At 41.4% G+C, this 15,607-nt stretch overlaps 1 protein-coding gene across 1 annotated transcript; it reads right to left on the minus strand.

The window, feature by feature from the left end:
- Window positions 1–1,979: 1,979 nt before the first annotated feature.
- On the minus strand, window positions 1,980–3,685 carry LOC131272667 (FAM172 family protein homolog CG10038). The gene is made up of 5 exons (XM_058274491.1): window positions 3,577–3,685; window positions 3,305–3,470; window positions 2,569–3,233; window positions 2,411–2,495; window positions 1,980–2,185 (listed from the first exon to the last, which is right to left on the minus strand). Exons 1-5 carry the CDS (start codon window positions 3,628–3,630, stop codon window positions 2,049–2,051), a joined length of 1,107 nt encoding a protein of 368 aa, XP_058130474.1. The 5' UTR covers window positions 3,631–3,685; the 3' UTR covers window positions 1,980–2,048.
- Between the last annotated feature and the right edge of the window lie 11,922 nt (window positions 3,686–15,607).

Raw genomic sequence — 15,607 nt, forward strand, 5'->3', positions numbered from 1 at the left:
TAGCGGGACAAAATGGAACACGCTCTGCGTTATCCACTATGAACGTTTAGTGATTAAAAATGAATTTCCAACTGAGGTCCAAAACTGGACCCCTTTTTCACAGCATCAAATAGAGCACATCTTGACGAAGTTCTAAGGTTCCGCACGAAGTCAAATGTCGCCAGCGGTTCATGACATTTGCAGAGAAAATAAAAGCCTCCCACCTAGCCGCAAAACGTTGGCCAGACTCGATGCAAATCCTCAGCGATTAACTCTCAATTAGGAAATCGCCTGGAGTCTAGCGGTTCATTAGCATTCGTAGCCCCGTTATCTTGAATTGAGCCACTGAAACAAATCCACCGAAACACTTCGTTTACTCGAAAATCGGTAAACCCATCACGAGAAAACGCGCTTAGCGTGGGAGATTAACGAGGACATCATACCCTCAAGGGGCGATATCGATCCAAGCGGGTTTACTAACCGATTTCTGTGCGCCTTTGCCAGTGACGAACAAAACAGTGCTCACACTGAGAGGGGATTTGTGTTTGTGCAGGAAAAATGGTTGACAAACATTCGCCACCACGCCAATGTGCGTTTTACAATTGCTTCGCGATTATCAGTCGCCTGCCTTTGTAGCGAACGTTTCCTTTGGCTTCGCGCGCAAAATCCACCAACAGATTCCCGCCACCGTCCTTGTGGCTGGGGGATAAAGATGCGGCAGAACGATATAGTGCCTGCTGGGAGTAAAGTATATATAGTGTCTCCGGTGCCACAAGAGCACAGGGCAGGTGGAAGTGGTTCCCCAAAGCGGTGGGAGAAGCGAACCCACATTTTCAAGACATCCGACGAGCAGCGAACCAACAATGGAAAGACACAAAATGAGATTCTTTATCCAGTAGAACGATCGAGTCAGCAGCGGTGGCTTCGGAAATGGTGGACGGTTTTCACGGGAAGGAAGGATTCACGTTTGCCACCGTTCCCCCGCCGTACCGCTTCGGAGTGTTATTGAGTGGAAGACACACAATGGAACCGACTACTTGCAAATTTCCTTAAGAAGATTGAGCTCCTTTCAAAATTGTACGCCATGTGATTTCTGTCTCCCACTCCGAGGCTGGTTGGTTGGGTAAATAATAAAAACAAAATCAGCACCCACAAGCAGGCAGCAAGTAATCAGTCGACTGGTTGGCTAAATGCTAGTAAATGGCTGACTGTTGCTTACGGAGGCGCCGGGAGAGGGATTACAATCGGACATAAGATTTATGCAAAAGTGGAATGTAGAATAAACTCGGCTTCATACAGTTGGCGTTAGTCGTCGGGAATTTCAACGGGACGAGTTGGATACGGGGCACACGCACTCTAGAAGGCAAGGACAGTAGGGAGCTGTGATGTTAACGGGACGAAAGATAATGTTAAATCATGGCAAGACGATTGTGGATTGAATGGAGAATTGTTCGCTAGGCACGCACTCAAGTAGAGTTTAATTTAAGAAAAGGGTTTCTTCGGCATTTCATTGACAGCAATCGAAAGAAAGGATCGAAGATTGAGATCGGTTACGCTGAAGATGATAACAAACATGGGAAATGATTGAACAGCCGGTTCGTTACGCAATGAACTTTAGAGGAACATTCCTCGCGACCGCATGATATTTTAGCGATAATTTATGCCAGGATTGTCTGCTATGGAAAAAACATATCGATTAGAGCATTTCATAAAGTCCTTTCGTTCCATCGATATAGTCCCTTTGGAATCTGTACCAGTATAGCAAATTAGCTTGAAGAATTTTTAAACTTTTTACTTATGCTATTCATGCCACATGATTTTTTTTATTGAAACTAAAGATTCATTAAACAACATGTAATGGAAATGTTTGCATGCGATGCTATTGACGGAATCAACATTATTTCTTCTTTGCACGATAGAACAATAATTCGATACGGAAGTACAGATAATACAGAATCTATGTTATAGTCCATGTCATCATTAAACATAATAATTTACAATTTTTTATTTAAAAAGTATATTTCCAAAGCAACAGTTCCCCTCAAATCACGGCCACCGCCGCATGACACTCACAGCTCGTCTCCCTTTGACTTTTTATTCTGAGGTTCACTTGTGCCACGTGCTTGAAACTCCTTGTAGCGATCCTCTAAAAATTCGAACAGCGCACTCATGCAACTGTAGGACGTCATTTCGTGTTTGATGTGTCCTAAAAATAAAAAACCAACAAAAAAAAGTTAATTGAAATAAATGCAAAACCGATCGGAGCTAATAAACTAATTTAGCCAATTCTGTATGAGTACTAGCGAACTGGGACTTTTGGGTAACAGTTAGCCAAGTATCATCCAAAACGCCACGGGTAGTGCTAAGTTTATCACACGGGCAGTGGCCACTTGAACGAAACGATGCCCCTCTGATCAGTTCTATAACTTACCCGCAGAATGACGTGGAATATCGTTCTTCGTGATTGTCAGCGGGGTATCAAGAGGGTCCTTGGCCGTCACCCAGTTCCGACCGATCTGAAACGATTCGATAAGTAACAATTAGCAAGTGGAAACATTCGGTCAAGAGGTCATACTACGGTGACCTTACCTTTTTCAACATGTCCGGCACAAGGGAGCTCGCATGGACACTGTCGGTGAACCCAACGGCGAATACTTTCGACTGGAAAAACTCCGGGAATCTTTCCGCCAGCTCCACCGTTACCACCCCACCGTAGCTGTGCGCTACGATCGCAACCGATTCGGGGTTGCAGGCCATGATGTGCTTCTTGAGGACGGTGACGGCGTGTTCCGTCGGATTGCGGCTTCCCTGAATCGACCGGCGGGTTCCTTTGATCGTGCGATAGTTGTCGTTCGTGTTTAACAGCATCACCTCGTACCCAAGCTCACGCGCTTTGTTTATGTACGGAATCTGTGTGCCCGAATCGAGACCATCGTTGATGATCAAACTACGAGCCCACTGGCCAGCCCGAACCACACCACTGCCGTGTATCAGCACCAGCAACTTTTTCGGACGGTCCATCTTTTCCTTGGTACTAAACACGAAGGTGGCCTCCTCGGGTGGCACATCAGCCGGAACGTAGAGTTTCTTCAAGCCCTCCTTCTCCACTAATCGCTGATAAACGTACTCCGTAATGACCTCACCAAGGGCTTCATAGTGCGCTTGATTCTCCGACAGCGACGTGTACACCTGATAGTCGAAGACACGATCGGTGAGTTTTCCCGTTTCCTTGTCGATCTGACGTAGACGTCCTTCTACAATGTGTAAGAAAATATCGTTCATTTATAAACTTTGTCCTTCGGTTAACCATAAGCGAACACCTCACCATCGTTGAAACCATAACCAAACCCTTCAAGGGTCGTTGGATAGGTTCGTTCTTCCGAGCTGGCCATTCGTGGGGAAAATGCACCAAGTGTCACTGCTGCTGTTGCTATCACTTCCGGAAACCGGAACAGACCACCGTAACGACACGGGGGTGCTTGTCTGGCGTACTGTAACAGACGAAGTAAAATCCTCATAAGCCTACCGCCGGGTGGGGCAGTATTTTCTTCCGCTACTTAACGTAGTCCACACAACCAACGTTCACTCGATATTAACCGACAGTGCTGCGCCGAAGGTAGCCAGAAGGATTATATAAAACGAAGGATACATTGGTTAAATAACCACAGCCTCTGTGGGCACCGCGAACACTTTGTTTATGTCCTCGGGACATAAGCTTCCGGCTAGTGTTGGCAGAATCGGGACTCGGAAGATTCGAAGATTCGATCCCTAGACGGATTTTAAAGATTCGAATCGCATTTGACGGATTCTAAAGATTCGAATCCCATCGACAGATTCTAAAGATTTGGATCCCATTTGACGGATTCTAAAGATTTGATTCGATTAGGATTCAAATCAGATTTGATTGGTTTGGGACTCGATTGGATTCGATTCTGACTTGATCCTAAACTGTTTGAATCGACTCACAATGATTTGAGTCGAATTAGTCACATAACTAGTCGATCTAGAGACAATGTAATGGATTTAAGTTTACTCAAATCGAACGCTGGGAAGAATGTCCAGTGGACATCAACGGATCCATCACTCAATGGATTGAGTTTTTTGCGCATTTGCGTTAGGCTCTAGAAAAATTCCTGGAACCTATTTTTTACAAACAAATACAGAAGAATGTCCATTTCATCAGGACCAGACCATTTTTACCGGATTTTGAATCGGATTCTGTGGATTCAGATTAGGATAAACAATTTCCAGACCGACATTGATTTGTTTACATGATGATGATGATGATGATGATGCTAATGATGATGATGATGATGATAAGTCCCACCGCTTACCCCTACATTGGTTTGAGAGGGACGAAAGAATCTAACGATATTAAATATAAATCACCAAACGAGAGGGGGCGTTGGGGCATTACTCTCCACAACAATCGTATCCAACTCTGCTCCATTCATACAACGGTCGCCATCGATTGCACATCTTAGATTTTCTAACCGGGGGGTCCGCGACAGCCGAGCGGTAGCGCCGGTTTGAAAATCGGCCCATGAGCGTGGGTTCGAATCCCAACTGAGACCGGACCCTCCCCTGTACGAGAGGACTGACTATCCACGTACAACAGGGAAACAAGTCTCGTAAGCCCTTAACGGGGGCAGACATGACCAAGAGGTCGTTACGCCAAGAAGAAGAGATTTTCTAACTAGCAAAAGGAGACCACTTTCCGGAGTAGGGCAGATATTTTCGCACAGTTTTGGTTAACACCGCCAGCTATTAATGGTTGATAGTGTGGAGAAATTCACCAGTACTACTTACGGGACCTGATCTCGTTCCTTCCATACAACGGCCCCGAGCAATCACCTCGAAAGGTAAATCGCCGAGTCCCCCAAGATTAACGAGGCACCACTTTCAAGAGTGTAAGAGGATATTTCTGCTCTGTTAGTAGTTCCCCCCGCCAATTACCATTGGTTGATAATGTGGTGCCACTATCAAGAACAGAAAGGGACCCAACTACAGCAAGATGTTTAGATACTATTAGTTCTTTCCGTACAGCCATGACCACCAATTGTCCTCGTTTACGCGCGCGTGTCTCAAAATTATGTAGACTCATTAAATCTATTCAGTTAAATTAAATAATAAAAATAAACAGTCCCTGTTCATTTTTTTACTCAACATCATCATAGTAAAAGACCATGTTGACAAATGCAATACTACGGGGCTCAAAAGCTACAGCATTTACTAAATTACATTACAAGCACAGCGTCAGACTACCTGCTTCACGTATACGGCGCATATGCGTTTGAACTCCCTAAGATTTCACGCTTATTTAATCTCTCTTGGCATCCTGTTGTACCAATGTACTCCTTTAAAAAACAATTAATTTCGGGGGTTTCCGGACAGTTAGCCAGGAAGTCTTGGCTCATCGGCATTACGAGTGTGATACCGATGTCAGTCCCAACAACTATCCTTTCCCCCAAATACGTTGGTACCAGGCCTTTCAAAATTTTGTACACAAAGACCACAGTTCCAAAAGGACACTATCCACTGCTTGGACTGTTCCGACTGTTTCTTGGATTGGGATTCGGATTTGGGGATTTGGTTTACCCACCACATGCATAAAGCTGCAGCGCGCCATAAAGCTACAGCTCAAAAACTTGGTCGCTGCTTGAAATAATGACTGAAACAGCCAAATTGCTAATAACTTTTTAGTGCCTAGGTCAATTTCAGCAACATACACCTCAAATGAAAGGTCTTTTGAAGGCAAACAACTTTATACAACAAATATTTTATCTCGGTTCTTATTTTATGAAATAAACATTTAAATGGGATTTAGATACAGATACCTTCAAGGTATTTTCTGCTGAAATTTTCTGCTGAAAATGAAACAAATTTGTAAATAATGTTTGATTCTTTCCACCGATTTGTACATGTAACCCCATAAATGAAAAGTATGAACAATCGGAACATTGGGCTGATGTGCATTTTTTCCATACTTACAGGCCTGGCAGCAATGGCAGTTAACATCTAAAGAACGATGACATGCGGCAGCCTCCGGCGAGCATTTTCGGGCCCATAGATTCATCAAATAGATGATATGAAAGATCATCTAGGCGACCATGTAAGTAAAAACAATGTATTGAAGAACAGTGCAATTAGAACAGTGAGCTAATCCTTAATTATTTCTGTATCATACTTACCGGCATAGCAGCGATGGCAGTTGAAAAACACAGTACGACTATGAGGAGCGTGTATGTAGGAAGGACTTCGCGGGTAGCATGCGGCAGTAACTGGTAAACTTTTAGGGGCAAGAGGATCCATCTATTTTGGGTACAATTCAATCATGAACATGGTGTTAGGATAGTTTGTTTTTTTTCCCCCGGTACCCGAACTAAAGTATAACCAAAACTAAATTGAACCAAAGAAAGCGCGCTACTGTGGCGCCTCTAGTGGCGTCAGCCGGAAACTAATATTTTTAGTAGTATTAGTCAACAATAACAATGAAGTTGTGAAAGTTTCAGACCTGTACTATTGTTTTTCGCTAAACGCCGTAAAATGGAAATTGATCGACCAAAAATAGCTCCGCACAAATCACTGGAGCGCCGGTGGACAGATTGACAAGGCCTGGAATCCATAATTAAAGCAAAGAAAAATTAAAAGTATTTTTCTTTTGCACAATTATACATAAGGTTTGTTTAAAAATAGGTTTTTACTATTTACGTGTTCCCAGTTCCTATAAATTCACGTACTTTTTTTTTTGCAGATTTTTCGACCTGCCATTATTCCAAGGTTGTCTTGGAGTGGTTCTGGGCCAATAAGATCCACTTGGTACCAAAACCAAATTTCCCAGAGTTTCGCCCCATTGAAAAACTCTGCACAATCACACAACTTCATTTTAGACGAACTGTTGGAACAGTTAGAGATGTTCTTGGCAAGAGGAAGTGAACGGAGGTTGCGAAAACAGTGTCCCTTTCCACGATACGGGCTCTAATGCAGGAACCAAAAAAAGAAAATACATGAATTTATGAGAACAGAGAACACGTAAACAGTTTATAACTATTTTTATAACAAACCTTATGTATAACTGTACCGAAGAAAAATACTAATCATTTTTGTATTTCGTTTTTTAATAGGTTCCCGACCTATTCAATTTGCTTAATTGCCTTGGTGCTCCAGTGATTTGTGCGGGCTCATTTTTGGTCGTTCAATTTCCATTATTCGGCATTTCGCGAAAAAAATAGTACAGGTCTGAAACTTTCACAACTTCATTGTTATTGTTTACTAATACTACTAAAAATATTAGTTTCCGGCTGACGCCACTAGAGGCGCCACAGTAGAGCGCTTTCTTTGGTTCAATTTAGTTATGGTCATACGTTAGTTAGCAAACACGATTGTAGCGTGTATTCTACGACAGCTAGTATGATTTTTTTGTTAAAGCCAAGAAAAATGCTTTTTACGCACGAAGGGGCCAAAAGAGCATCCCTCACTACTCCCTAAAAAACTCGGCAAAAAGCTGTTTCTTACACCACCAACCTCGCATGTTACCTGTCCTAACTAAGCTATTAGCCACGCAACAGCTACTGGTGATTCTGATGAAGATAGTTGTCTTAATAGATCCTGATACTAACCCTGGCGAAATATACCCTAATCATAATTTTGAGTCGCCTGTCCCTAACCATGAAGAGGAGGTGGTGGTACATTTTTACTATGCCTATCTCCGTATGTTTTATCCATCTTACCAAGGAAAAAAAGGTGGTATACCCAAATAGTATCACATAGTATGTGAAACTCTTGAAAGTAACAAAAACAGCTTGAAAATGATCGAATCTCCTAAGTAACCTAACCCTAACGAAATACATAGTACACTATCCCTGCCTAAGTAGCCATAATTACGCATCTCCTACACTTCATCTAGTGCCGCATCTCTCATAAACTCTGCCCTATCAGTTGTTTGATTCGAACGTCTCCTAGCTAACCTAACCCTAACGAAATACATGGTACTCTGACTAACTCTGCCCTATCAGTAATTTGGTTGGAAACGAGTCCTAACTAACCTAAACTTGACGAAATACATGGTACACTATCCCTGCTTAAGTAGCCATAATCACTTCTACACTTTATCTTGTGCCGCATCCCTGACTAACTATGCCCTATAACAGGGGTCGGCAAAGTCCGGCCCGCGGGCCAAATCCGGCCCGCCAACCGATTTTATTCGGCCCGTAATAAAATTTTAGTGTTTCATACAAAAACTTCAACCCATTTTTTATAAGATTTGTCCACGATGACAGGTTTGTTTTCTTCCCAAAAATGAAGATATTGTTCAACGAGGTGTTCCTGTTATATGTTGAAAAAACCATCAAAATACAACGAAAATAAGAATTAAAATGTTTAAAAAATGTTTAATGATAAAAATTCAAATATTTTATCTTACCATTTGTGTAAGTCATTGTTTAAGGTATCCGGTCCGTAGTTTCGGTTTTCTATTAATCATCTGGCCCTTTTTAAGAAATGTATGCTGATCCCTGCCCTATAATGACACACGGACGTTGGCTGGCTGGCTGACTGGCTGACTAGCTGGCTGATACTGCAGACGTCCCTACGAAGTCATCTTATGTAGTATCTCCTGGCTAGGCTGAAATAGATACTGAGTTAATGCAATTGTAAAATATAGTATAGAATTGCACGAGGAACGAGTACCAACCGTGTTTCAGCCGTGGGACGTTTCGAAGATGGGCTCAACTATAAACATTTCATAGTGTTGTTTGTGGCATTAAATTATGCAGACATAAAGAAGTCATATTCTCAAAGGATACATCAACAGGTCATCTTACAGACAGTCACCGCTGTAGCCACGAATACTACTGAACGTGCCAGGACTGAATATCTCAATATGTTTCTTGCAAGAAAAGACACTCCTACAGAAATATTGGCACCTCATTAAAGGAAGAAAGACACCAGAGTAGCGAATGTTCATCAACAAGCCTTCGACAAGTGATGGAAGTCAAGACACCAGATACCGCAAGGATTGTAAATCATAAAATGGAAATGGAATATTGAAGCTTGAAGTTACTGTTACTTTATACTGAACTTATTGAAAGGAAACTACGTTGGATTGACATTTTTTAACGAATAATTCTCTAACTCTTTCGCCTCGTTGTAGGCGCTCATCTTCGGTGATAATGGGGCGCTCATCATCGGGAAAATTAACGTCTTCTAGAGTGGGAATATTATTGATTAATTCTGTTAACCGGTCTGCGCGGAAATTGCATTTACCGGCCGCAATTAAAAAGTTATGTAAAACAACACAAGTTGTAACAATCGGAATTTTTTTCTGCTGTTAAATTTTTGTTGCTCATTTTTATAATTCTGAATCGGTTGGTGATTTGGCCGAACGTACGCTCCACCACTTGCCGCGCCCGAGAAAGCCTCTTGTTAAACATACGCCGTTCTGGTGTGTCCTCAACTTTAAATGGGACCAGCATTTGTTCTGATCCTTGGAATGCTTTGTCACCAACAAGAACATACTTAGAAATTCCCTCTGGTCCTGGCACGTTAACAGGTGGCATTCTGGATCGATAGACCCGGCTGTCCGCCATCCGACCTGGAGCACCGACATTTGAAAACAGAACTTCACAGTCTGCAGTCAGTAATGAAAGCCAAACAATACTACGAAAATGTTTATAATGCTCCAGCATCTTCTCTTCTTCTTTCCGGGCAGCCACTGGTACGTGTATTCCGTCAATGGCTCCTACGCAGCATGGAAAGTCCCACTTTTCTTCAAACTTCGCTGCAATTGTGTCCCATTCTTGTTGAGTTTGTGGGAACTGAAAAATGTGTGCATTAATAAATTTGGCATGCAATACAACAGACTCGAAATGAGCACTTACGCGCAGAAATTTGTCCATAAAGGCCGTTTGGATTGCTTTGCAGCAGTTGGCGATAACTTGGTACAGCATGCGTCTTTCAATGAATGTGTACGTCGCCAAGTCTGGTACCGTTCGCCCGGTTATTAGATAACGCAAAGTAGCTGCTAATTGTTCCTGTGTGGACAATTGTATTCCACCTGATGTTTTTCGTGGAATATAAGGCGTGCAAAGATTGCACAGCAAGCCGAACACAGATGGCGACATCTTCAGATAGCTTAAAAATGATTTCGGATAAAGACGAGCCGCCAGCTCCACGTATCGCATGTGGGACAGATGCGGCCGATGTTGAAATACCGAGGATTGTCCATTAACCTGAGTGACACAAACGATATTATAATATTAAAAACAACGTAAGCCAAGTTATAGGCCTTAACACTTCGGTGACGGGGCCCGTGCACTCTCGGGGTAGCTTGGCTTAACGTTGTTTTTAGCGGAAAGCGCCCGTCAACCAAGCGTTAAGTCATGACCAATTTTGAATATGATAATTGTCGTCGAGGGAAGTGAAACCGTAGACGAGGCGCAGCGCCAGTAGGTCGGTCAGTAGGGATCGAAAAAAGCCGCCGACGAAGCGAAGCGGTTACCCGGGCAAAAACCGATAAACAAGTAAGTAACCTAGTTACAGGTTTATAATTTGTAAAAGAGCGTATCGAGCGAAAAATAAAGTTAGTATTCTACAAGCGACAACTCGCCTCTTAGCTCCTACGTCGATGGAAGTGCCACCTGGGAGCGCATCGTGCGCAAATTTCTACAATAAATCATTCACAGTGGCAGATTATCCTATGGGTGAACTTGGCGGCCGCTAGGGGCCTCGCCGGTCAGAGAACCCCTTTAAACATACTACATAATTGAGACTTAACCAAGATCGTGTGTGCAAACGACCGATAGAAGTGAAGAGTTCTTGCAATTCTTACTAGAAATTACCATATTACTATGTTCAGTTTGGTAATTATTAGCGACATACAAGTTAATTAACAACTATAAAATCACGCAAAACAAGCGACTTAAATGAAGCGGTTTTAAAGTGGAGCAGTAAACCGTTGAAAATTAAAAAAGAAGAAGAATTTTTTCATTTTCAAGAAAACGGTTTGGGTAAATTTATAAGATTTAAAATGGTTCGAACTTGGTTGACAATGAAAATGCAGACTCCTCAACCGTCTCTAGGAGCACCGGAGATCCTGGAGCCAGAAACAACTACCATGTCTTAAAGCCAACAAGAAACTGAAATAATTGTTTCAACTTCAAATTTTGATTTTGAAACTGTTGCAACATGAAAACTAATCTTTTCCGATGTTTTTATTGACCACGTAATAAAAAAAAACTTGCAGATTATGGCAATATCAAGAGTTCTAAAACCTCTTTATAAAGATGAGGATGACGTTTACTGCAGAAAGTTCAATACAGAACATTTTTGACGAAAAAACCAACGGAGCATCAGAAGAAAGCACTTGGTTGTTATTTTCGGAAACTACCAAAGGTGTTAATTATTACCCTTGGATCAAAAGAACACATCACATCTATTTGTAAGTTGTACAAAAGGTTTAGTATACCGTATTTTATCGAGTATGGTTCGCAGACGAGTATAGTGCGCACCTAAACTAAAACAAAAGTATTGGGAAGTTCATCTTGGTTACTTGCTAATGCTAATAATCGATCTTTTATTTGAGAAAAAATGCGCACTATATTCGATAAAATACGGTAACCCAAACTAAAGACACAAAGTTAATAAATGAAAGGGGAAAGAAACACAATTATTGGAGAGAAGTACTAAGATCTTATAAAAAACTGAAAACAAGAAGTAAAAACACAATAATTATGGATATTGCAAACTGTAGAGCACAGTCATTTGACGTTGCAATATGTCTGCTAAATACCTTCGCGCAAGCATTAAGCGGAACAGTGCAGGTACTATGAGTGGAATATACCATGTGCAAATCACTCATAAAATTCAATTTTTAATTTTACAGCTACAAATTATAAGGCAACAGTGCAATTTTTTCAGCTAAAACGCATTTTTACCTCTTCAACTCATCGTTGGAAAATTGTAACAAAAAAAAAATTAAAAAGGAAAACAATCATTCAATGACTCGGTGGTCAACTAGAGTCGACGCGGTCTTAGCTTTAAAACCCGGGTTTGGAGAAATCAAAAATGCATTGCAAAAAATGTGTAACGGTAAAGATGAAAAAGCAATAACAATAGATGAAACAAACACGCTTTTCCATCAAATCAAAAATTGTTCACTCGTCCTTACTATTCAATTCCCGGAATTGCATCGCCCCACAACAGCACGGGTTTTGCCCTAAACGCTCAACCCCAACTAATCTACTCTCTTTTTCAACTTTTATTTCCACCAAATTTGAAGCCGGTTTACAAGTAGATGCAGTATATACTGATTTTAAAGCAGCATTTGACCGCATCCCTCATGCGCGTCTCCTTGATAAGCTGTCCAAGATGGGATTCAGCATATCCATTGTTGGATGGCTCTTTTATATGCAATCGTTCATTTCGCGTCAAACTAGGATCTCATCTCTCTCAACCTTTTTCCCCAGCAGCTGGGGTCCCTCAAGGAAGTGTATTAAGCCCTTTACTTTTCGTTTTATATATTAACGATATCAGTGCTGTCCTTCCCCCCGACTATTTACTTGTGTTACGCAGATGACATCAAGATTTTTATGCCAATATCATCTCTCAACGATTGCATGAGTTTGCAAAGGCATCTCAATCTTTTCAATGTATGGTGTGCAGAGAACAATCTGACCCTCTGTCCAGAAAAATGTAATGTTATATCCTTCTGCCGCTCTCGTTCCCCGATCCTTCATACGTACTACCTAGACAACAGTCAAGTTAGTCGGGTTAGTACGATTAAAGACCTGGGTGTGTTACTCGATAGTAGATTAACCTTTTCGGCACACATCGATGCCGTCATCACTTCGGCCCGCAGAGTTTTGGGCCTAATTAAACGTATGGCAAGTGATATCTCCGACCCACTTTGTCTCAAAACTTTATTCTGTTCGCTGGTGCGCTCAATTTTAGAATATTGTGCTGTTCTATGGGCCCCTACTACAAGATCTGGTATCGACAGGTTAGAGGCGATCCACCGATCGTTTTCTCGATTCGTGTTTCGTAGGGCGGGGAACACCTCCCCTTTGCCACCCTACGAATCCAGATGTCAAATGCTGGGTTTAACAACATTGGTTCTCTGCGTCTTTTCAATACTCATAGCCATTTGTTTGACTACCATATCACACTATCCTCCTTCAGAGCCTGCCTCCTGGAATCTCTTATATCCTAACCCACCCTTTACTCCTATTTGGAACCTTCTCCCCTGCGGAGTTCTAGCATAAGTAAGTTGTTAAGTCTGCTGGCGGACAACTTAAATACTGTAATAAACAAACAAACAAACAAACAAACAAACAAACAAACAAATGAGTAAATATGAGGTTGTTTTAATGGCCGTAATTTGGAACACGCTGCTTCAGAAAATAAATGCTACAAGCAAGACGCCTCATGAGGCATGTTTGATCAAACAGTTGAATGTGAACTATTGCAAGGATCAGTGTTGTTGCAATCGTTAGTAACATTCATCCAGAGTTTTCCCGCAGATTTTGCAAATGTAGGAGTAACAGCTAACGAGTCATCTTATAGTTCAGTTATTTCAGAAGAAAATCGTGTGCGTAAGCGAGACGAACACAAATTTTCTATCAATTAAGAATTTGTAATTAATACATTCTATGTCATTTGTGATAATGTAAAATCTCTAACATTACAAAGGGCTCAGAAATACGAGTCAGTTTTAAAACCATTTAAATATTATATAGAATCTGTCCCCTGATGATAGAAAGAAAATTTTAAAACTTTTGACTTAAATTTATAAAATGTCATTAATCACAGCATGCTTTAATTGCATAATGTTATATATTAAGGTACCTTGTAAATTATATGCAGCATGAACCAATGAGTTTGGCCGAAAAAATGAGTTTGAAACGGCGGCGCGCCCGCAGCGAGCGCAGCGAGCGGACTGCGCTAGGTCTACCGAAAAAGGGAGTTTGTTATAAATTTGTGAAATAAGTAAGTAATTGCATAAGTTTAGGTATATCATCGCACAAGAAAACGAAGGCAGGGGTCTCATTTATTCTTTCATCGATAAAAGTTTGACACGACACCTAATACAAACAATTCACATAACGGTATTTATATCACCCATTGTATACCTTTAGACTGCATTGTATACCCTTCGTCGCAGAATAGGTGTAGCTACAATCTAAACCAAGCCAAATCTGCCAAATGCTCCAAATGCAAAAAAAATTATCTCACCAATTAACTCCAGCATTCAAATGCAGCTTCTGCAAAAACGAGTGTCGCGAGGTTACCACTTGAGCATTCTACCGGGTACGCTCGAGCTACAAGGAGCATTCACTAGCCAATTCGAGCTCCTGGAAAATAACACTGTTGCCCCCTCACATATAACACCGTCCTATCACTAGAAAAATTATGTATGGAAACACATACCAACCTTATTTCTAATCCAAAACCGACAAACTAACTGCTACTATCACTCTACTACCATCAAAACAGACAAACTAACTACTACTATATATCTCCCAAAGGACGAACCCCTATATAGAACTTCGGACAGAGTCGGTACGCCTCTGAATACGTGAAAGTGAACATAGTGTTCGAATCAACGTAAGAGGATATACCCCGAATTTTGTTAATAGAAAATACTATTTGTGAAAAATGATTCTCTTGGATAGTTCGCAAATATGGTTTGGCGTGAAATATGATTTTGAAAACAAGGCTTTTAGCATTTAAGAAATGGGATAATATTGAGGAAAATGTTAGTTTGTAACGTAGTTGAAATATAATGTTGAATGTTGAATGCAATGTATGCTTTTGGGGCCTTCAACTTGTAGCTGCTTGAGGCCTCTAGAACACTTAATCCGCCTCTGCACACATGCCATATGACACGCCGAGAAGACGCCGAGCCAGCGGAACCACCGGGACGCGCACCACGGGTTGCCAGGGCCAGTTAGGGAATAATAAAGTCAGTTCAGTTTAAGCAACTCATGAGATAGGACGTAGTCAAGTAAGAAATAAAGATTATTATCTTTTTTTTTTAATTGAATTCCTCGTTCATAAATCATAATTATACATCTCTCCGAGACTTTACTTTGATACTGCAAAGATCAAAAACGACCTCGAAAATCTTTGTACTAGACTACAAACACCCTTTTTATATCTTAGGCGATTTAAACGTCTTAATCATCATGACCTGTGTGATAAGTTCAGACTATCCATGTTCAAAACCGGGGAACATACGAGAACAACATCACCCAGGGTTCCAGGTAGTGCCCTAGGTATATTCCTATGCCCTGGACACTCAATTGAAGGTCATCCAAGACCAATTCGGCAGCGAATTTGGAGGTCATTTAAGATTGCAATGCCGAAGGCTTCCCATCCAACCAATCCGACACTAATGACTCACGACCTAACATAAAACATAGACTGGGTCAAATGCGATAAACTTATGACCGAAAAGTTCAGTATCGCGTCTCCAAACTCCTCCCTAGCGGAAGATTGTAGATCCTTTGGAATAGTTGTAAACGTATGTGCAATTGCATTTCAAACAATTGAACAATCAACAAAAAATAATTTAACAATACCTTCTAACTCCCCGGTGGGACCTAGAGGAAGGAAATATTCTCAGCTAAAA

The sequence above is a fragment of the Anopheles coustani genome, chromosome 3 (genome assembly GCF_943734705.1).
Source record: "Anopheles coustani chromosome 3, idAnoCousDA_361_x.2, whole genome shotgun sequence".
Classification (NCBI taxonomy): domain Eukaryota; kingdom Metazoa; phylum Arthropoda; class Insecta; order Diptera; family Culicidae; genus Anopheles; species Anopheles coustani.